This window comes from Thamnophis sirtalis, unplaced genomic scaffold (assembly GCF_051295495.1).
Source record: "Thamnophis sirtalis isolate CommonGarterSnake01/CBP01778 unplaced genomic scaffold, rThaSir2_p1.2 scaffold_12, whole genome shotgun sequence".
NCBI lineage: Eukaryota > Metazoa > Chordata > Lepidosauria > Squamata > Natricidae > Thamnophis > Thamnophis sirtalis.
Window position 1 is genome coordinate 63,926,073 of NW_028261392.1, and position 22,887 is coordinate 63,948,959.

At 39.2% G+C, this 22,887-nt stretch overlaps 1 protein-coding gene across 1 annotated transcript in view; it reads left to right on the plus strand.

Annotated features, from left to right (window-relative positions):
- HMCN1 (hemicentin 1) overlaps positions 1-22,887 on the plus strand; it is a 240,065-nt gene that overhangs the window by 146,635 nt on the left and 70,543 nt on the right. Inside the window, exons 50-63 of the mRNA XM_087726175.1 lie at positions 2,529-2,702; positions 4,607-4,720; positions 6,684-6,829; positions 8,226-8,376; positions 9,357-9,560; positions 10,083-10,196; positions 10,626-10,813; positions 11,996-12,092; positions 15,694-15,855; positions 16,723-16,836; positions 16,974-17,176; positions 18,770-18,851; positions 19,108-19,239; positions 22,626-22,775. Coding sequence (XP_087582301.1) covers positions 2,529-2,702; positions 4,607-4,720; positions 6,684-6,829; positions 8,226-8,376; positions 9,357-9,560; positions 10,083-10,196; positions 10,626-10,813; positions 11,996-12,092; positions 15,694-15,855; positions 16,723-16,836; positions 16,974-17,176; positions 18,770-18,851; positions 19,108-19,239; positions 22,626-22,775 — 2,031 coding nt within the window. The remainder of the gene's footprint in view (positions 1-2,528; positions 2,703-4,606; positions 4,721-6,683; positions 6,830-8,225; positions 8,377-9,356; positions 9,561-10,082; positions 10,197-10,625; positions 10,814-11,995; positions 12,093-15,693; positions 15,856-16,722; positions 16,837-16,973; positions 17,177-18,769; positions 18,852-19,107; positions 19,240-22,625; positions 22,776-22,887) is intronic.

Genomic DNA, 22,887 nt, shown 5'->3' on the forward strand with positions numbered 1-22,887 from the left:
ATAAAACTTTGGAGGGTTGGTGCTAAGGCATTGGAAGAGGAAAGTAGTGTGAATCAGAGGTGGGATTCTGCCCTGGATTGGGCAAACCGATAGTGGTGGCAGCAGGAGGCTCCGCCCACCTGCCCTGACACTTCTGCCCACCTGCCCATTCGCACGCGCACGAGCGAACCAGTAGTAAAATAAATTGAAACCCACCAGTGGTGTGAATGCTATCACTTTGGCAAGTACCAAAATTGCCGTCTCCAAGTCACTGAAGGCTTAGGGATTATATGCAAATTCCAAGAATCTTCCCAAAATTTCGTACACAGAGATATATAGTCTTTCCTACGATATTGTTTCTCTCTCCCTCTATAAAAATGAAGAAAAAAATTGTGTTACTTAAATCTCTTCCAAGCACCTAAAATTCCCCCCACCAGGGCCGGATTTTCCTATAGGCTAACTAGGCTTCAGCCTAGGGCCTCAAGATCAAGAGGGGCCTACATTCAAATTGTTAGCAAAATTAAAATTACACTATTCTAAAAACAGTGAACACTAAAGCACTGAACCGAAAATAAGGAGAAATTCTACGCAGATGACTAATAAACGAACATAAAAATGTATTGGTTAAGATCGTTCCAGCGCCGTGGCAGTTGGGGAGCCCGCCCACGTTCCCGGCACCGGCGGCCGGGCGAGAGGTGCGGCCGCTCCCAGTAGCCGCCCCGTCGACGCGGAGCCCACCAGCGGCCAGGCAGGTGAGGGCGAGGGGGCCGAGCCGGGCAGCTGAGCGCAGCAGGGGAGGCGGCTGGCCTCGATGCCTTTGCCGCAGAGCAGAGCCGCCCTCCGTCGGGAGGCCAGCTATATATATATTGATATATAATGATATATATCACAGTAATGATGTATTTTATTGTCTGTCATGTAATTTACAAACTTAAAAATGGGAGGTGAAAGGGCCTCATAAGTGGAATAGCCTAGGGCCTCTTTTCATCTAAATCCGGTCCTGCCCCCCACCAAAAGATTTTCAGCTGCTTACCTCTCTTGTGTAAAATAGTCCTTTCCCTTCACTTCAGTGATAGTGATAACGTAACGTTCTACCTGGATAGTGTATCTTATATTCCTTGATTGATGGAACCTCGTTTTTTTTAAAAACCCCGGACTTCTGAAAAAAAATAAAAAAAATAAACTCAATAAAAGTCCCATTTTCCCTCTCATTTGGCATAGACAGTTCATTATGCTATCAGGAAACTTGTTTAAAAAAGTCATTCTTAGATTGTTCCATCAATGAACTTGTTAAAAACAAAAAAGCCCCATTTTCACCATTTCAAATGAGCGTATATAAAAAAAAAGAATAAGAATTATAAACAAAGAAGAAATTATTTTTAAAAAATAAAAGAAGGAAAAAATTGTTTTCTGATGATCAAATTGAGTCTGAGGCTTCAAGATAGATCGTCTTTTTAATTTGGGTGCAAGATCAGAGCTTCGGTTGTTTGAATCAAAGCAGTGCTTCTACATGTGCTTCTAAGTGCTTCTAAGAGCCGAGGTGGCACAGCGGTTAGAGTGCAGCCCTGCAGGCCACTTCAGCTGACTGTTGTCTGCAGTTCAGCGGTTCTAATCTCACCGGCTCAAGGTTGACTCAGCCTTCCATCCTTCCAAGGTGGGTAAAATGAGGATCTGGATTGTTGGGGGCGATATGCTGACTCTGTGAACCGCTTAGAGAGGGCTGAAAGCCCTATGAAGCGGTATATAAGTCGAACCGCTATTGCTATTCTCTATCAGAGTGCAAAGAGAAAATATCTGCTGTGAACTCTGCATAGGCACCAGGAAGAGCATCTAGCCAGTAAGCGCTCAGCCCCATTCAGTGGCCCCGATCCCTCCTCAAAGCAACGGATTTCATAAAAAGAAAATAACTATGGACTAATTGAAATCAATGGGGAGCTTTAAAATGCTTAAACTTTATTCTTCCTTCAAATGTTGATAAATTTTAATCTAGTAGGAGATCTAGTTCTGATTGACTGAGGTCAACTCTGCAGAGCAGTTTGTAAAATGAGACAGGAGGGACATAAATGTAATAAATAATAAATACAAATAAATAAAATTCAACAGATAGAGCTGAGGTGGCGCGGTGGTTAGGGTGCAGTCCTGCAGGCCACTTCAGCTGACTGTTATCTGCAGTTCGGCGGTTCAAATCTCACTGGCTCAAAGGTTGACTCAGCCTTCCATCCTTCCGAGGTGGGTGAAATGAGGACCCAGACTGTGGGCGCGATATGCTGACTCTGTAAACTGCTTAGAGAGGGCTGAAAGCCCTATGAAGCGGTATATAAGTCTAACTGCTATTGCTATTGCTATGAAGCCCAGCCTCTGGGAAACAAGTGTCATATGTATTTTGGCTCTTCATTTTCTCAATCTGTGCCCCCGGATTAAGATGCAGGTATATCGGATGGCCAGATATTTTCCCCATAAGTAGTTCCTTTAAAAGTACAAATGATACTCAAAATTATCAGGATTATTTTAAAACGATGCTCTTTTTGTTCCCCCCTGAACTCGCTCAGTGTCTCCATCCATTGTGGGTGCAAGTAATGACGGAGGTGCCGAAGAAGCCACGGTTATCTTAAATAACCCAACCTCTTTAGTTTGTGAGGCTTATTCATATCCACCAGCCACCATCACCTGGTTGAAAGATGGAGCTCCGATAGAGTCAAATAAGAACATCCGGGTTTTGCCAGGTAATTATTTGAATGCCTCTATTATTAAAATAAATTTGGAATCAGTTGGATTGAAATGGGGGGCTATAGAGTTGTGATGGCACAGTGGTTAGAATGCAGTATTGCAGCAGGGGTGCAAAAGATGGAAGCCCAATTATTTCTGGACCCCAAGCTCTTTATTTGGAACATGGACAATTTCTTCAGATTCCTCATGCTCAAGTCTCTGATTCGGCTCAATACACCTGCCAGGCAACCAATGAAGCTGGAATGGCTGAAAAAATATTCCAAGTGGATGTCTATGGTAGGAAGTGATATCATCAGGGATGGGTTCCTGCCCGTTCCAACCTCTTCTCTAGAAGAGGTTCCACAAATCTACCGTGCCGTTTAGAACCGGTTCCAGCTCCCTCCTTCCGCCCGTCCGCACATCATCAAGATGAAGAGCGAGAGGAGGAATTCTGGGAGTTGAAGTCCACAAGCCTTAAAGCTGTCAAGTTTGAACACCCCTGGGGTGTTTTTTTCTAAAGGAATAGGGACGCAAGGGTCTTGTAACTTGACAGCTTTAAGACTTGCGTGCTTCAAATGCCAGAGTTTCTGAGCCAACATTTTGATTGCTAAGCAAGAGTGTTGTTAAGTGAGTTTCGCCACATTTTACAAGTTGGCCACGCCCACCTGGTCACATGGTCAGCAAGCCACTCCCACCCAGTCACATGGCCGGCAAACCACAAAGTAGGCCACACCTACAGAAGAGGCTGTAAAAAATTTTGAAACCCACCAGTGTATTGCAGGCTATCTCACTTCTCTCTGACAGAAGTTTGACTGTGATTGACTCAGCCTTCCATCCTTCCAAGCTCGGTAAAATGAGGACCCAGATTGTTGATAGCAATATGCTGAGTCTGTAAACTGCTTAGAGAGGACTGTAGAACACGATGAAGCAGTATATAAGTCTAAGTCCTATTGCTATTGCTATAGAAATTAAATGAATGAATGAATGAATGAATGAAAGAGAGAGAGAAAGAAAGAAAGAAAGAAAGAAAGAAAGAAAGAAAGAAAGAAAGAAAGAAAGAAAGAAAGAAAGAAATTCTATCCCATTTTTTTGCATTTATAAATAATCTTCGGTATACTTTCTGAAGATGACTGAATAGAGATTGACTATTACAATTATCATAATTGCTGGGAATAAATTTGCATATTTTGGCTTCCCACATGTGGAACTTAATAATCAGGGGTGGGTTTCTCACCCCGTTCCAACCGGTTCGTTTGGAACGGGGCCGGCAGCATCCTCGTGCACACGCGCGGTGCACGCATGCGTACTAGCGTCTGTGCGAGTTTCCAGCTGCTCCTGGAGGATCGTGCAGGCGCTGTATGCGTCCTGCGCATGCGTGGAAGCGCAGAACTCGTCAAAACCGGGTAAGAAGCGCGGGCAGGCGGGTGCGCCCTTCGCCGTTCCCGGAAGTTACTTACTTCCAGGTTCGCCGACCAACCAGTTCGCAGGGACCGCCGCGAACCGGTTGAAACCCACCCCTGTTAATAATGTACCAGATCTTAGGTTTTGTCTCCTACTATTAACCAGAGTAACAATGGCTTGAAAAACTTACGTTTCTGTGTGAAGTGATAGAGTTCACTTGCATATCACAGGCAGGGAACAAGGAATACGTAACTTGGAAGGGCCTTTCAACTTCTTTCAGTTTTTGGCATAATTAGAATGCCGATGATCCAGCATTAGAATTTCAAAAGGCATTTTATTTCTGCTTCTTTCTAGAGTTCTTTCCTAAACTCCAGTTTTAACATGTTCTGAAATCAGAATAATTGGCGTTCTTTCTTTCAATGGGACAATGGTTAAATTCATACAGTTCCTGCTCAATTCAGAAGAAAAGAAACAAAGGGAATTGGGGAAAATGTAACGTGACTTTTATCCTTTTCTGTAGGTGGTCGAACTTTACAGATTCTGAATGCCCAGGAGGACAATACTGGTAGATATACTTGTATAGCTACAAATGAAGCAGGGGAAACATTAAAACATTATGAGGTGAAAGTTTATAGTAAGTTTTAAAGCATTGTTTCTTGCTGAAATTTATAACGTATTGTTTGATTCTCTACCATCTCTTTATATTTTATACAACTTCTACCTTAGTTGCTTATTTCTAAGCATATGCTGTATATACATTCCATTGTTTGTTTTGTTGCATTTATATCATGATGGTGAAGCCAAATTATATGTTTCATTGCATATAAGAGTCTTTGAATAACTTTAAGGAAAGTGGCTGTATGGCTACACAATTAAAAAAAAACACATTTATTTCTTCACAATAATTGGGGTTACTGTTGAGAATTTTCAGCGGGATGAGGAGTAAGCATTCTTGTTAGCCATGTTATTCCACCACCACCCCCAAAAAAGACCTCTATGAAAAGCTGGATAAAAGAGGCTATATTTGAAAGGCCAGCTTCCTGAAATTATAAATCCCTCCCCATAGTAACAGATTTCCTAGCTGAATTAAATCAAGACAAATATGAAAAGCCACTGTCTGATTTGTAGACAGGATAATGGCCCATTGATTGCTGCTTGAAATGGCAGGAACATTCCATATCTCAAGACAATATCCACAGATCCTTGGGAAGGACTTGATAGGTGGGCAGAATGCCAATTCAACTTATGAGCCGAGGTGGCGGAGTGGTTAAATGCAGCACTGCAGGCTACTTCAGCTGACTGCAGTTCTGCAGCTCGGCTGTTCAAATCTCACCGGCTCAGGGTTGACTCAGCCTTCCATCCTTCCGAGGTGGGTAAAATGAGGACCCGGATTGTTGGGGGCAATAAACCGCTTAGAGAGGGCTGAAAGCCGTATGAAGCAGTATATAAGTCTAACTGCTATTGCTATTGCTATTCTTGTTTATTATATCTGATTGTAATCTTTTATCAATTTTCATCCTCTTGTGTAAGTTTCAAGTTTGCTTAGAAATTAATGATACCATATCATCATCCATCCTTCAGTTTATGTTGCCCAGTGAAGAGTTTGCTTATTTGAATTGACTTTACAGGTCTGCTTACATTTTTGCCTATTTTGTGAATTATTGTGTGCAACTATATATACTCGAGTATAGGCCGACCCGAATATAAGCCGAGGCACCTAATTTTACCACAAAAAAACTGGAAAAGTTATTGACTCGAGTATAAGCCTAGGGTGGGAAATGCAGCAGCTACCGATAAATTTCAAAAATAAAAATAGATACCAATAATGCCATTTCCCATTGAATAACATATACAGCCTGCCTGTGCCCATTAAATATACAGTAGCCATTGTAAAAATTTGCTCTGCATAACAAATTATTATCACACAATACCGGTGTATTCAATGAAATACTTCACTCACCTCATGATGCTGATGTCTCGCTGTGATGCTGATGTCCCGCCTCCTATGACACACGGCACAGTGATTCCTATCATTGGATCACTGTACCAGAGGAGGTGGGACATCGCTATGTGGCTGCTTGCCATAACAAGGAGGAGGTGGGACATCGTTGCAGAGCGGCAGGAGGGGGAGGAAGGGGAATCGTAAGATAGCCCTGCATTACATTAGAACGTGAGGAGGGGGGATGGTGCGGTGCACGCTGCGCGGCAAACTGACACAGAGGGAGGGGAAACTCAGGGGCGCTGGGCCATTCACGAGCGTCACCCAGCGGCATGGCCCCGCCCCTTTTTCTCCTCCATTTCAGGCAAATTTTTCACTGACTCGAGTATAAGCCGAGGCGGCTTTTTTCAGCTCAAAAAGTGGGCTGAAAAACTAGGCTTATACTTGAGTATATACAGTAACCAACAAATGCTACTTAGCTGTGTGACTTAATAAGCGATTTGCTGATGTGATTTTGGCCTAAAAAGCAGGTCAACCATTGCTGATGTGCTATAACTTACCTATGCCTTTTTTCCCCCGACAACATTGTGAGTGTCAAAATTAGAAATCTCATTTCGGTTTGGTGGCTTTATTTTTATATTTATCTCTTTTTTGGCAGTTCCTCCTACGATAAATAGAGGTGATTTATTAGAATTAGGCTTGTCCCCTAAAGAGGTGAAGATCAGAGTGAACCACAGCCTTACCTTGGAATGTGAAGTCCATGCAATCCCTACTGCTGGCATCAGATGGTACAAAGATAGACAGGCCAGTCATAAATTTAATTTCTTCCAGCAAATATTTGTTTTAGAGAAACCAGGAAGCTTCTTTATAGCGATGTCTCTTCTTCCAGTGTCTCAAATTTTCCAATGTTTCAAAGCTATAGGAAGTCCTGTTCTCTTTCAGCAGTTATTATTATTATTTGTTAAATGTATTTGCCATCTATCTTGTCGTGGGATTACACAATAATCCATTACACAATTTTAGAATTGCAGGTTGTTGAAGTATCCATGGCATTCTGCTTTGTCATTTTGCAATTTTGGATTGCTTTTGTCAATTTTAGTTAGGAAATGCAATTCTTTCCCATTTTGAATTTCTTTTTTTTCTTTTTTGGCACTTCCACATCAGCATTTTAATACTTTCAAAGTATTTTTCATATTATTTATTACCTAGTTAATACTTATATTCCATCGGCACCTCCATCCGAGGTGGCGCAGTGGTTAAATTCAGCACTGCAGTTCAGCAGTTTGGCTGTTCAAATCCCACCAGGCTCAAGGTTGACTCAGCCTTCCATCCTTCCGAGGTGGGTAAAATGAGGACCCAGATTGTTGTTGGGGGCGATATGCTGACTCTGTAAATCGCTTAGAGAGGGCTGAAAGCCCCATGAAGCGGTATATAAGCCTAACTATTGCTATTGCTATCCACTTTTCATATTTTTGCTCTCCTTGAATCTTTTGGTATGTGGAATATTATTTTTGGCTGACAATATGTTATTGAAACTAACAAGAGAGCATGCCTCATTCATTCATTCATCCCAAACCATGTGACTTTGGGCAGTTACAAACATTGAATAACTAAATAAAAGTAATATTTTTTTAGAAATTCTAAGTGATGTAATTTTTTTTTCCAAAACTTGCCCTTTGATAATTGTTAGAATAACTATGAATAACAAGTAAATTAATAGGGACATTAGTCTTAATTCTTTTGACAAAGTAAAGGAAACTATAATACAAATGTCTTTATATTTTATGTTCTTAAATATTTTTAACTTACTAATCAGCCAGTGTATAACTTAGCAATGTTCTCAATTTTGGAATGGACTCTATAGAAAAAAAGAACCTTAAATCTGTGTATATTGCATAACTTGTAATCCCTTCTCTCTGTAATACTACAATAAAATAAGGGAAATGGATCTGTTTCTAACACCTCTCAGAAGAAGGTTCCAAGTTGTCAGGAACAGATATTTCATATCTGATCCTGCTTTATAATTATAAAATAGAATTTGATTTGTGGAGGAGGGGGATCAAATCTCTTTCCAAAGCAGAGAGGCCACAATGTATTGCTGAGTTTGGCTTAATTGGCCATGAACTATGCATACCTGTGTACACTTCATTTGTACATTGTGAAAAATGCTCAGGTATCCTTTTGGATAATTACCCCACAGCCTATTACATCAGATGATCGTCTAACAATCCAAGGTGGTGGACGCATCCTTCAAATTAAAGCAACTCAGATATCTGACACTGGCCGATATAGTTGCGTGGCTTCAAACATAGCTGGCGAGGATGAGTTGGAGTTTGATGTCAGTATACAAGGTATTGCTTTGACTATTCATTGGTGTATTTATAGAGATCAGTCTTCTCCAACCTGATAATCACAACTTCTGTATAGTTACTATAAATTTATAAATAGTTACTTATTCCCAGTGACGTGCAGTCAGGGGAGGCAGATCCTTACCACTGTCATCATGAAAAGAAAAAAAAATGTAAAAGGAAAAAGGCCTTGAAGAGCTCTGTGCAATGAAGCAAAGAAAAAAATAAAGAGAAATAAAATCCTACAACAATATTTGAATAAATTAAAGAGTAAGAATGTAAGAAGTACAAAAGCAATGTTGGTTTATTTGATCAAGGTTAAAATAAGATATGTTGCTACTTTTGGCTATGGACTTTCTACTGATAATATATGTCAGCGTTCCAAGTATCATGTAGAATTAAATCAGAGTCCAAGGCAAAACGATCCTTAAATTTCCAGTTTAATAAATCAGACATCTTAGCACATCTGTGTAAATCCCAATTCTGGAAATTACATCAGAATCCCACCCAGTTGAAAGTTCATGATCTTGTCCCCACACCCACAATCCATCACATGGTCCAATCTTCTTCTTCCATGCTGGCGTCTCCACCCAGCTGTTTCCGGTCAGGTGTAAAAGTGCGGAGACAAAAGATGATCTTGGTCTTCTAGAAAAGAACGACAACAATACATTCCACAATCCTACTCCTTTCTATTCCCCACTCCCAACTACTACACTAATGGAAAAGCATAATGAAATAAGAGAAAGTGTGGCAGGCCAAAGATCCTAACAGGAATATAATTGCAGGCCTGAGAATAGGACTGAAAGAATGATAACTTTATGGATTTGTTACAGATAAGAGATGGTACATGGGATGAAGGGATAAATGTTTGTAACTTGAGAGGGTGAAGAATCACTAAATTTGTTAATACTTCTTGTGATGAAGGTTGGAAAAGCCTTATACTTATTCTTCATTTTTTAATCTGAGGCCTATATATATTACAGTTCCTCCTAGTTTTCGAAAACCATTTGGATTCTGGGAAGATGGAAATGTGCTAAGTAGAAGTCAAAGAGGAAGAGCCAAAGATGTGATTTTAAACAATCCTCTGTCTTTATACTGTGAAACTAATGCTGTGCCACCTCCAGTACTGACATGGTATAAAGAGGGTTTTCCATTGAGTTCCAGCGATAAACTATTGATACTTCCAGGTCTGTATTAAACAGCTTAATATTTATGAATATAATGAAATGCTTTCTTTTTTAATCCTTTGGGATTTTTTCCCCCGCATACACTTGAGTGTTTTAAATAGCCTGCCCAAAATGCACACTGCAAGCATAGTAGCTCTGACCCACACAACCCTTGCAATAAATATTTTATTTTAAAGTAAGAATGAAATATTCCCCATTCTCTGGAATGCAGTTGAAAATGGATCAGTGGTGGGTTGCTAATCCCGTTCCAACCGGTTCCAGCCAGCTGGGGAATTCTGGGAGTTGAAGTCCGGACATCTTCAAGTGGCCAAGGTTGAGAAACACGGATTTAAGCTGATCTTCCTCTTCTTGATATTTAAGCTTTAAGCTTTTTAACTACCCTGAAAACCTCAGAGGAGGGTTGAACATATGAGGTCTATCAAGGTTCTCCTTTCTAATCATGAATCAAGTGTATCTATTTATATTAGAGAAACCCATGATCTGTGTTTAGAAGGATGGCAAGTTCATTCTTATTTTATTTAGGAGGTCGTGTGTTGCAGATTCCTAGAGCTCAGAGTGAAGATGCTGGACGATATACCTGTGTGGCCATTAATGAAGCTGGAGAAGATTCTATCCAATATGATGTCCGCGTGCTACGTGAGCTTACTTGATGTTTTTTTTGAGTTTGCAAATAATACATAATTCTTCTTTTAAATGGCGGGCCTCGCTTGGTTTCATTCCATATACTTTACTGTGTGCTAGTAGTATTAATGTCTAATAAATATAAATATTAAGATACTAAGGCTACAACAGGAGACACGGCAAGTAGAACATTCTACTAATATGATATATCAGATTCCCTTCTGAGTAAGAAAATGTCTAATATTTTCCCCCTCAAATAAAAATGCACCATGCTGTTTCTTGAAGAGTCATTTGGGATAAAGGCATCTCTGATAATACCTGAAAAAAAAAATGTTCTGAATGAAAACTGTTCCGTAGCTTTCTAACTTATGTTTTTCATCTTCTCAGCAATGTTATGAAGAAGTCAAAGGGTACAAAACTGTTCTCCTTAATCTTTCCGCCTAGTGCCACCATACTTTAATGGTCCCAGCGGTGATGTGACTGTGGAGCTGATTGTACTTCTGGACAAGATGGCAATAATGGAATGTATAGCAGAGGGCAGTCCTCCTCCGAGCATAATCTGGGAGAAAGATGGACAGCTAATAGTTGAAGATTCCCATCACAGATTCCTACTGGATGGAAAAACCCTTCAGGTAAGTCTGTGAAGTGCACCAGCTTCTGCAGATTAGATGCTGCATGTCTCAGTTTCACTCACACATCCTATCACAAGAGGCTATGACAATTCTGAAGCCATCAAAATCCCGCAATTCCAATTATGGAAGAACATGTAAGCTTATAGAGTTTATAAGCTTACATGGGACATGGAAAATCTTGAGTGAGTCTACAATAGCAATAGCAGTTAGACTTATATACCACTTCATAGGGCTTTCAGCCCTCTCTAAGCGGTTTACAGAGTCAGCATATCGCCCCCACAGTCTGGGTCCTCATTTCACCCACCTCGGAAGGATGGAAGGCTGAGTCAACCTTGAGCCGGTGAGATTAGAACCGCTGAACTGCAGATAACAGTCAGCTGAAGTGGCCTGCAGTACTGCACCCTAACCACTGCGCCACCTTGGCTCTTCTTTTTATTATGGAAGAACATGTAAGCTTATAGAGTTTATATCTTCTTTTTTATTTTATTTTTTTGCTAGGGAAAAGTGGACATGGAAAATCTTGAGTGAGTCTACAATTAAACCCAGTTTTTAGTTTTTAAACATTTTATTGTCTAGCCAGTTTATCTCATTCACTCTAGTTTCTCTAGTATAGCAATTAGACTTATATACCGCTTCATAGGGCTTTCAGCCCTCTCTAAGCGGTTTACAGAGCCAGCATATCGCCCCCCACAGTCTGGGTCCTCATTTCACCCACCTCGGAAGGATGGAAGGCTGAGTCAACCTTGAGCCGGTGAGATTAGAACCGCCGAACTGCAGATAACAGTCAGCTAAAGTGGCCTGCAGTACTGCACCCTAACCACTACGCCACCTCGGCTCCTGTATCTTTTGTTAGTATTTTTCCCCTCAAAAGACAATATCCGCATATTGATTAGTCCTGTTTCCTTATTCCTGTTACTCTTTGTGCTGCAAATATGTCGTCTGTTTAAAAATCTTGAGATCACCAAAAATATATGGTAGATTTATGCCACGAAGACATTAAACCAGCACAGAATAGAGGTTATAGTCAAGTAATCAATTTCAAAGAGTAAAGCATTATATATTAATATAAATTAATATATTTACTTATTTGCCAAGTGAAAATTTAACAATGTGTATATGAAGTCAATTAAAAAAAAACCAAGATATTTGATTTTTACGGTGTATCCTTTTTTTTTATTATAGATACACAATACTCAAATAGCAAATATAGGGAGGTATGTCTGCCTTGTGGAGAACATAGCAGGACGTGCAAAAAGATATTTTAATCTTAACGTCCATGGTAAGATTGTTATTTTCTAAAGTAATGATTCATAGAATGGCCAGCTCAAAAAATATTCTGCACTTGACTCTTATATAAACTCTGCAAAAGGACAAATCGCCATCACATTTGTTTTATATGTTCAAATATTAAATATTTTTGTACGTTCCATATGTATGCTGACTATATAAATATTTACTGCTGCTAGAAAGTATAAAAAATTCCTATTCTAACTTACGCCGAACCTTAGGATATTTTTAAAATCTTATTTCACTATTTGGAAAATTCTCCAGAGGACTTGGGTCTCAATTGTTTACTAATCAATATTTGATGTATTACTTTCAATTGCCATCTGTATTTTTAACCCGTATCTTTAGTTGAGTCACATCTCACTCTTAAATATTCTTTTTATAGAAAAATTCATATTTGGCTAGAATGTCTCTGAAAAAAATTATCGAGGAACTCATGGGAGCCACCAAATTGTGGCTGTGAAGAAACATCCTGGAAACAGCGAAGGACCAGTCCTTGGTGCCTCTGTCAGCAAAAATGGAGCTTGGGAGGGCTGTACATAGTTCTTGCAAACTCCATTTTTGCTAGCAGATGGTTGCAGGAGGCGTTGAAGCCAAAAATACAGTTCAGAAGGTCGTTTTTGCTGGCAGAGCGCTTGGGCCACCACAGATGCCCCCCAGTGAAATTGAGCTGGCCAGGCCCACCATAACCATGCCCACAATGCCCCCCCCAGGTCAAACATAACCCTGATGTGGCCCTCAATGAAATTGAATTTGACACTCCTGATTTAGAGAGATGTCCAATGGAATAAATGATCACAGCTCGGGAGAGAGGAGTGGTAGAGGGGGAGGGGAAGTAGGGTAGAGGGGGATGATGGAGGGAAGATAGAAAGTTGGAGGGGGGTGGAAGAAAGAGGTGTACGGAGAGTGGAAGAGGTATATTGGGTTTCTATTTTGGGGGGTATTGTTGACAAGAGGAATTGCTGCGATTATTGTTTAATGTTGTATGGCTCTGGCTATGCACAGTATATATGTGAGTGTATGAAAATGAAAAAATGGAGAATAAAAACCTTTTTCAACGGGAATAAATGATCACAGCTTGATATGACTGTTCCAAGTGTTCCATATTGAAAACAAAATGCTTCTGTTCTAATTGTTTTAGGCTTGGAAGAAAGCCTCCTTATTCCACACTTACATCAACAAATCTTGATTGTTTCAAACAATGTTTTTTTCAAGTATTGTCCCAAGACTGTGATTTCATTTTCTAGTTTATGATGAACTTTATTTTATTTTTAAACTTTTTAGCCTAGCCAATACAATAGCAGTAACATGTTATCTTCATTTCCACTGGCTTAGAGTATATTTTGATTTAGGCTGATTTGCATCCATGAATCCATATTTTATATGTATGTGTGTGTGTACATATGTGTGAACTGAACATATATGTTGAAGAAAAATCTGATAGCATTGAAAGAGACCAGTTTGTTTCTTACGGAAGAACTAGCACACTAATTCAAAACAGACATCAGAGGAATTAGAATCGCACATAAACTGAGATTGTTTCTAAATTGGGAGAATTAAAATCATACAGTAAACATAAAAAGCACTGGAGCAAGTTTCAGGGGAAATAACACAGTATGATTTGATACAGTAGTTGTAAAGTCTGAGTAGAAAAGATGAGGAAAGAGAAATCTAGAAATGAAAACTAAGAATGAATGAATTATTCTGGATTATTATTTGGAAATGATTCCTAAAGGCTGGCGCTGTAAAATAATGTCAGATGCAATATTTGAGAGGTCTTTTAGAATTTGGTTCTGGGATGAGAACAAGAAAAATATTCTCAGATCTGCATTGACCAACAAAGGATAACATTCATAACTCAGAGTTGAAATGAAGGGTCCTTGGTGCTCTCTGAGCTTGATTGATTTCTTTCAATGGGGTTTCATTACCCAAACTAGGTAAAGATTATCAGTGTTAATAAAGAATGGGTTGTTCTCAATTTATATATTAGCAGTTTGTCCTTGATTGGGTATTGTTTAGTTCTTGATTGTTGGTCTGATCTTCATTGAATTTAGAATCATAAACACGAACAGCATTTTTACTCTTCTATTCAGTACATTTTCCATTCTAACGGTTTAGTCACCGAAAGAGATGCTTAAATGCAGTTGAGTGACGTCCAATTTTATCACTTGGCAAGAAACACCGGACGAGTTTGCAGTAAACAATAAGAAGCCTGTTAGCTCCTTTTTTGGAACAGAGAAATACATCTGTAATGTTGTGTTAGTGTGTTAAAGTTGATGGTTGCTGCATTCCTTGTAAGCCAGAACTGGAACATGGCTTTATTTTTGTCTTATGTTTCCTGACCTATTTGAAAGCATCAGGCCGTTGATTTATTTAGAAGTTAAAATAGCAGCAAGCTCGAAAGCTGAAGCAAATTAAAAAAAAAAACCTCAGAGTTTTTACTTTATTTGCATGTTTTGAGTTGCTAAGCTGACAGAAGGAAAATAGCTAAGGATAAAGACAAGAAAGATACAGTTTACCCAGCATAAATTAGAGCAAAATTTTAGTTAACATCTCCTTCGAATATAAGTTGCAGTGATCTTTAAATCTAAAATGGTGGGTTCCTACTGGTTCAGACTGGTTCGACCAAACTGGTTGTGGTTAGGTGATCTGGAATTAGCAATGACTCAGGCCTGCGACGCCCCCAAATTGATTCCTCGGGATGGCGTGGGCGACAGTGCCAGCTTGTTTTTTAGTTCTGCGCATGCGCAGAACAATTGTAATGGCATTTATGGGCAAATGTGCATGCACACCTGTGCACGCATGCAAAATTGCACACACACTGTAATGCTGGCAGCAACCCATCTCTGTCTACATCCCAATGGTGTTTGTGTGTGTAAACATGTTGCGACTATTTACATATGTTGGCACCCTATTCTGTTCCACCAAGATTGGAAAAAAAAAAAAGACACAGTCATTTTATTTTGGTCGTTGATTAAAAAAATAGCAGTCAGCAATAGCAGTAGACTTATATACCGCTTCATAGGCCTTTCAGGCCTCTCTAAGCGGTTTACAGAGAGTCAGCATATTGCCCCCAACAATCTGGGTCCTCATTTTACCCACCTCGGAAGGATGGAAGGCTGAGTCAACCCTGAGCCGGTGAGATTTGAACCGCTGACCTGCTGATCTAGCAGTAGCCTGCAGTGCTGCATTTAACCACTGCGCCACCTTGGCTCTTATAAATAAAACCAAATCTTTGAAAAAAGAAAGAGTGAGGGGAAAATAAAAGAAATTGTGGCAATAATAGAAATCTTGCTCCATATTCTCCCTTAATTGTTTTCATCTCCCCAGTAGAAGAGTCAGCTGAAGCTTGGGAAGTTGATACTGTAATGCAGTGTTTCTCAACCTTGGCAACTTGAAGATGTCCGGATTTCAACTCCCAGAATTCCCCAGCCAGCATTCGCTGGCTGGGGAATCCTGGGAGTTGAAGTCCAGACATCTTCAAGTGGCCAAGGTTGAGAAACACTGCTGTAATGTTTTAATTTGCAACTGGATCTGAAGGGACCTTTAAACAAATGAAACTGCAAAATGTGGACATGGTTATCTTTTAACAGTTCCTCCCAATATTATTGGAATTAACCCCGAGAACCTAACTGTTGTGGTGAATAACTCCATCTCGTTGACATGTGAAGTCGCTGGCTTCCCACCTCCTGATCTCAGTTGGCTCAAGGATGGAAAACCTCTCAGCTTCAACACAAATGTTCTCATTGTTCCTGGTAAGTGATCTCTGGGTGTGTTGTTTTTATAGAGTAGTTCATTTCTTTCAATATTTTCAACATTTCAACAAGGGTGATAGAAGAAATAGAGCAACATGCGTGTGCGAATATAAAAATAATAATTTCGTGTTTTTTTTTCATAGAACGTTGCAATCATTTGGAATGATCAATTATATACTTCTCATCCACTTACCGAGGAATAGTTAATTGTGATTTGTTTAGCTTAGGCTGTTCTAAGAAAATTCCAAATTTAGTCTTCAAGGTACCAAAAAACTGGTGGCATGGCTGTTTCCAGTGTTCTTTGAAGGTTTTTGTGTTATAGTTGGACATTTTGTGGATCTTAAGATGGAAAGTTCTTCAGTGGTGTTCTTAATTCATTCTAAGCAGTGAACATTCAGGTCCTTTTGGTGTTGCTTTTGATTTGTTTTCAATTTAATGAGTTTTTAATTTGTTGTTTGTATTTTTGTCTTCTTGTTTTTTAATTGTTTTTAATTTAATGAGTTTTTAATTTGTTTGTATTTTTGTCTTCTTGTTTTTTAATTGTTTTTAATTTAATGAGTTTTTAATTTGTTGTTTGTATTTTTGTCTTCTTGTTTTTTAATTGTTTTTAGTTTAATGGGTTTTTAATTTGTTGTTTGTATTTGTTTTGTCTTCTTGTTTTTTGTACTCCCCCCCTTTCCCTATTTGGTTTTGTTAGCCGCCTTGAGTCCCCTCGAGGAATAGGGCGGCATACAAGTTTAATGAAACTAAACTAAACTAAACTTTTCTTTTATTTCTGTAGCTTCTGTTAGAATCCCATAAAATTCAGTGAATAATGTGATGATAATCCAGTACCTTACTTGAACTGTTTTGTTGCCTTGATTTTAGGTGGCCGCACGCTGCAAATTCCTAGGGCCCGTTTATCTGATGGTGGCGAATATGTCTGCATAGTCAGAAATAGTGCTGGAGAAAGCATCAAGAGGACCTTCCTGACTATTCATGGTGTGTTTTAGCATCCTTTAAAAGAGAACACTTGTCCATTGTCAGTACTGACATCTTAACAGTTCCTCTTAACATAGTACTTCTTTGGGAAAAGTCAAAGAAAAATATTTTTTTTCTTATGTTCCCCTACTCCAAAGTTCCTCCAAGTATTAAAGGCCAGAGCAGCACACCTCCTGCAATAGTCAATGTCAGAGTGGGAATGCCAGTGACATTAGAATGTGAGTCCAATGCTGTTCCACCTCCCAGCATCACCTGGTACAAGAATGGCCGTATGATCTCCGTCTCATCCAATGTGGGGATTGTAGCAGATGGACAGACGCTCCGTATCAAGATGACGGAGGTATACAAATATTTCTTGCTTCTGTACTTTTAAAAGTCTAGCCCAAACTTCACATGATTGTGGTCTTGAAAATGACATACATCGTAAGTCTGGACGATTGGAGACATTATGGTCAATTGAAAATATGAATGCTTTGTTATAAACCAATGGGAATTATTTGTCCCAATCCTCGCTTTTTCTCTTTAGAGATAGGTGATACTGTAATAGTTTAAAGACTCATTGTTATTTGATAGATAATTATGAATTTAAGGAAATAAGGATTGTTACAAATGAAATAATATCAATGGTAATCTGAATGTATAATGCTCAATGACAGCGAAATATTCAGTTATGTTTAATGTAAACCAGTGATGTTAATCCTAAATTTAAGAATTGATGCACAAAAACTTGTAACCAAACAACATGCTTGATGAAATGGAGGAAAGTTGTTCTTTTTTTCCTCTCTTGCTTTGTTTTTGTATGTGTTGTTCTGTTTTAAAAGAATAAAAATACATTTTTAAAAAATGACATACATCATATATAAAAACCTCCATGATTAATAAGAGATAAAACTGGAAAAATGTAAACAGGCTTATTACTGCTTTGTAGTCCAACAAATTAATTGTTATACAGGTAGGCCTCACTTGTCAACCACAACTGAACTGGCAACTCTGTTGCTAAGCGCTGAGGTTGTTAAATGAAAAATTACATGGCCCTGCGATCACTTCTGTTTCCATTGTTAAGCAAATCACCACAGTGTCAGCGTTCCAAGTATCATGTAGAATTAAATCAGAGTCCAAGGCAAAACGATCCTTAAAGTTCCAATTTAATAAATCAGACATCTTAGCACATCTGTGTTAATCCCAATTCTAGAAATGACATCAGAATTCCACCCAGTTAAAAGTTCATGATCTTGTCTCCACACCCACAATCCATCACATGGTCCAATCTTATTCTTCCATGCTGGCATCCACACCCAGCTGCTTCCGGTCAGGTGTAAAAGTGCGGAGACAAAAGATGACCTTGGTCTTCTAGAAAAGAATGATAACAATACATTCCACAATCCTACTCCTGTCTATTCCCCCCTCCCATCAACTATACTAAAGAAACAGCATAATGGAATAAGAGAAAGTGTGGCAGGCCAAAATTCTAAAAGGAATATAATTGCAGGCCTGACACACAGTTCTTAAGCAAGACATCATATGACCGCAACTTGTGATTTCACATTCATATTCTTCATTAATTCTGCTTGCTGGGAACAGGTTGTAAAGCTCACAAATTGCAATCACGTGATCTCAGGAGACTGCAATAGTTATAAATATGTCAGTTTTGAAAAATGGAGATCATGTGATTATAGGACTCTGCAATGGTCATAAATGTGAGATTTTGTCACAAAGCTGTTTTTTATCACCATGGTAAGCGAAAATTGCCTGTATTCATTTACAGTATTTCAACAATCGAACTACAAAGAAACCTACTCCAATTTTTACCGACTTTTAAATGTTATTGTATTCTATCTTGAATTTTATATTATAATGGCACTCTCCTAGCGTTGATACCTTTTTAAAATTAGTAAGAAGATAATTGCATATCACTTTTTGCTTACATTCACAGGTATCTGATACAGGCCAGTATGTATGCAAAGCCATAAATATCGCAGGGCGTGATGACAAAACTTTCCATCTTAACGTTCACGGTAAGCTTTTAATAGACAGAATAAAGGGATTCTTGTTAAGAGTGTAGTGAATCAAATTGAACATAAGACAAAATAGACTGTTACTTATGTTCAAATCTTGGTTCCTTAATACTTCCTGTTGCACAACAGGAAGCTGCGGTGGCAGATAGGAGGAAGGGATGAAGTTCAGACTCCGTAAAGACCATTTATTTTTCCCCAGAATCCATTATTGGTAATTTGGTGCATGTATCAATTTGATGTATGTCTTCATTCACAGTACCACCTACCATTGAAGGCCCCCAGCAAGAGTGGATCAATGAAACCATCAGCAACCCTATAACTCTTACCTGTGATGCTACTGGAATTCCTCCACCAGCAATAACTTGGCTTAAGAATGGAAAAACTGTTGGTAATGTTTACTGACGTAATATTGGTTACTACCAGCTCCTTGCTGGATTTTCTAAGATACAAAATGGAAAATAGGTTCAGATGAAATAAGTTCAAAACAGAAAGGCATTTCTGTCCCTCCCACCCCTAAAGTATCTAGATAGCAGTGGTGGGTTTCAAAAAATTTTTGAACCTAGTCTGTGGGTGTGGCCTCCTTTGTGGGAGTGGCTTGCTGACCATGTGACCTGGAGGGAGTGGCTTGCTGGCCATGTGTTTTCTTTCTTTCTTTCTTTCTTTCTTTCTTTCTTTCTTTCTTTCTTTCTTTCTTTCTTTCTTTCTTTCTTTCTCTCTCTCTCTCTCCTTCCTTTTGTTTCTCTGTCTCTTTTTCCTTTTTTTCTTTCACCTCTCTCTCACTTTTTCTTTCTTTTTTTGAACCTAGTCTGTGGGTGTGGCCTCCTTTGTGGGAGTGGCTTGCTGACCATGTGACCTGGAGGGAGTGGCTTGCTGGCCATGTGTTTTCTTTCTTTCTTTCTTTCTTTCTTTCTTTCTTTCTTTCTTTCTTTCTTTCTTTCTTTCTTTCTCTCTCTCTCTCCTTCCTTTTGTTTCTCTGTCTCTTTTTCCTTTTTTTCTTTCACCTCTCTCTCACTTTTTCTTTCTTTTTTTCTTTTTTCTTTCTTTTTCTTCCTTTCTTTCTCTTTTTCTTTCTCTCTCTATGTGAGTCTGTCTGTCTGTCTGTCTCTCTCTCTGTGTGTGTGTGTGTGTCTGTGTGTGTGTGTGTCAGTGGTGGGTTTCAAAAACTTTTGGAATCTCTTCTGTAGGTGTGGCCTGCTTTCCGGGTCCACTGGTGGAACCTCTTCTAACCGGTTGGGTAGATTTGATGAACCGGTTCTACCGAACTGGTGCGAACTGGTAGGAACCCACCTCTGCTAGACAGCTAATACCCAAGAAGGCAATTATTAAGCTAATGTTGGTAAAACTGAGGATGGAAAAACCGAGCTTAAAATATAAGGCTCAGCGAAGTGAAAAAATAGCTTGTTGTGTGTGATCAGGGATTAAGCTGTATTGAATAGGAAGGAGAAATACGTGAACCTCTGTTGCTTTTCCCTGGAAGGGAAAACAGAAGCACAGTTTCTTGTAAAATCAATTTAAGTTATATGAAATGGATTCTCTCTCAGCCAAAGCTGGACAAAATCACTACTGCATGCAGCCCCCAGGACTTCTTTCACAGCCTTCCAAACACCCACTGAGAACCTGGGGGAAAGGAATGAAATTCAATGCACAGTTGGTAAATAAAGTCTGCGTAAGAGAAGCCTACATTTCTTGAACTACTGAACATGTTTTTTAAAGGAATTTTTCTTTTGATTTGCCACATGCTGGTTTTTTCAATGTTGGTGAACGTTGTTGAGTGCTTTGGGGTAGGGGTTAATGGTGATCAAAGATATCTGCAAAAATGTTTGCTTTTGGATGAAAGGAACATTGCCCTATAAATACTATATATATTCATTTCAATGCCACAATACCGTACCGAAGGGAAAGAGTTTATGGGCAATGCAGCATTCATCATTTATTCCTCTGATGAATGTTTTTTTTTTTTTGAATTTTTTTTAATTAGTTTTATTACAGAAAAAACACAAAAAAAAGAATCATCTTTCATTAAATCTTGTAGAAAGCGTATCCATTGGTCACAAGTACATTTCGTGCGTTCCTTCCACAATCACATATATTCCATTCAGTTTGAATTGTATATGTTAAAAATTTATATATTTTACTATCACCATACCATCATTTTAATTTAATTAAGATTTCAAAAACACAGCCATCTGCTGGCATTTTTTTCCCTTCCCCCAGTCTCAATCAATCTGCCATATCTTTATAACATATTCTAAAAAAAAGTCAATTAATAGGACATCTAACATTTCCTCTCCCTAACATATCTTTATTATTATTATAGTTAACTAGAGGTTATTTACTATTTTTCTCACCTCTCCTCTCCACAGGCGCAGAAAAAACAACAATCTCTAAACAACAGTCTATTAATATGTGTTAACAAAATGACCATTTAAAATCTAAAACAATCCAAAAAATGTTGACATTTCTAGTTGATGAATGCTTTGAATAGTGGTAATGCCTTCCTTTCTCAAACCTTCTCTTACACATTCCCATTCTTATGGAATTGTGAGACTTAACCAAACAAGTGATCTGTGCCTTATATTCCTTCCTTCTGATATTCTTATAAGCTGATAGAATAGAATATTTGTAGCTCAGGGTTAAAATGAGAGGTCCTTGCAGTGGTGGGTCGCCAATTTTTCTACGACTGGTTCGGGCATGCTCCCGCACATGCACAGAAGCATTTGGGGGGGTGAGTGGAGCCTCCCGCCGCTGCTACTACTGGTTTGCCCATTCCGGGCTGAACTGGGAGCAACCCACCTCTCTGTGCTTGGTGGTTTTCTTGCAGCTGTTTAATTATCCAACAAGATAGCAGTAGAAATGCATTTAGACTTATATACTGCTTCACAGTGCTTTGCAGATCTCCCTAAGTGGTTTACAGAGTCAGCATATTGGCCCCAATAATATGGATCCCCATTTTACTGACCTGGGAAGGATGCAAGGCTGAGTCAAACTTGAGCTGGTGAGACTCGAATTGCTGGCAGACGACAGTCAGCAGAAGCAGCCTGCAGTACTGCATTCTAACCATTGTGCCCCCACGGTTCACAGCACATTAATGCTGATGATGTTATCTAGTTGGGTAATGAAACGTTTGCAAGCTCAGGGAGCACCAAGCACTGCATAATTCTTTAAGCTGTCAAAGATAGCAAGCGATCTCTTCCAATATATTTTTTATTATTTTTACATTTAAAACAAAGCAGTACCGCGAAGTCGGGGTGACTATACATTCACATTATATACAGCTAGTCACAACTATTGACAATTAGCCTACTTAATACATTATCATTCCTTCTGTCCAATCACAGTACATACAGTTTGTTCCAGTCTTGTCACCTTGTCTTATACCAGTCATAAAATAGCGATAGCAATAGCAGTTAGACTTATATACCGCTTCATAGGGCTTTCAGCCCTCTCTAAGCGGTTTACAGAGTCAGCATATCGCCCCCACAGTCTGGGTCCTCATTTCACCCACCTCGGAAGGATGGAAGGCTGAGTCAACCTTGAGCCGGTGAGATTTGAACCGCTGAACTGCAGATAACAGTCAGCTGAAGTGGCCTGCAGTACTGCACTCTAACCACTGCGCCACCTCGGCTCATCTATTCCAGACTTCAAAATATTCCGAAATATCCCTTTATTTTTAAGTTCAAGAGATAGCAAGTGATCTCCAAGCATGGGCATAGAACTAAAATGAAAATTTTGAGATTTGAACATTCTGATTTCCTCGTATTTGTTTATGTTTAGAAAATTCTGCCCCCCACAAGTTGCTTATTTTGCCAGGAGGAACCAAGTTGCAAATTGCCAGGCCTGACTCTTCTGACAATGGAAATTACTCCTGCGTTGCTTCAAACGCCGAAGGCAAAGCTCAGAAATTTTATGTCCTTTCTGTTGAAAGTATGTGTGCATGTTTTTTTATGTGTTTTTAAAAACTGAAAAAATATGTGTGAAATAAATCCTGTAGTTCCAGAACTGCTTACACAGCAGTATGTAATGTAACAACAAACAT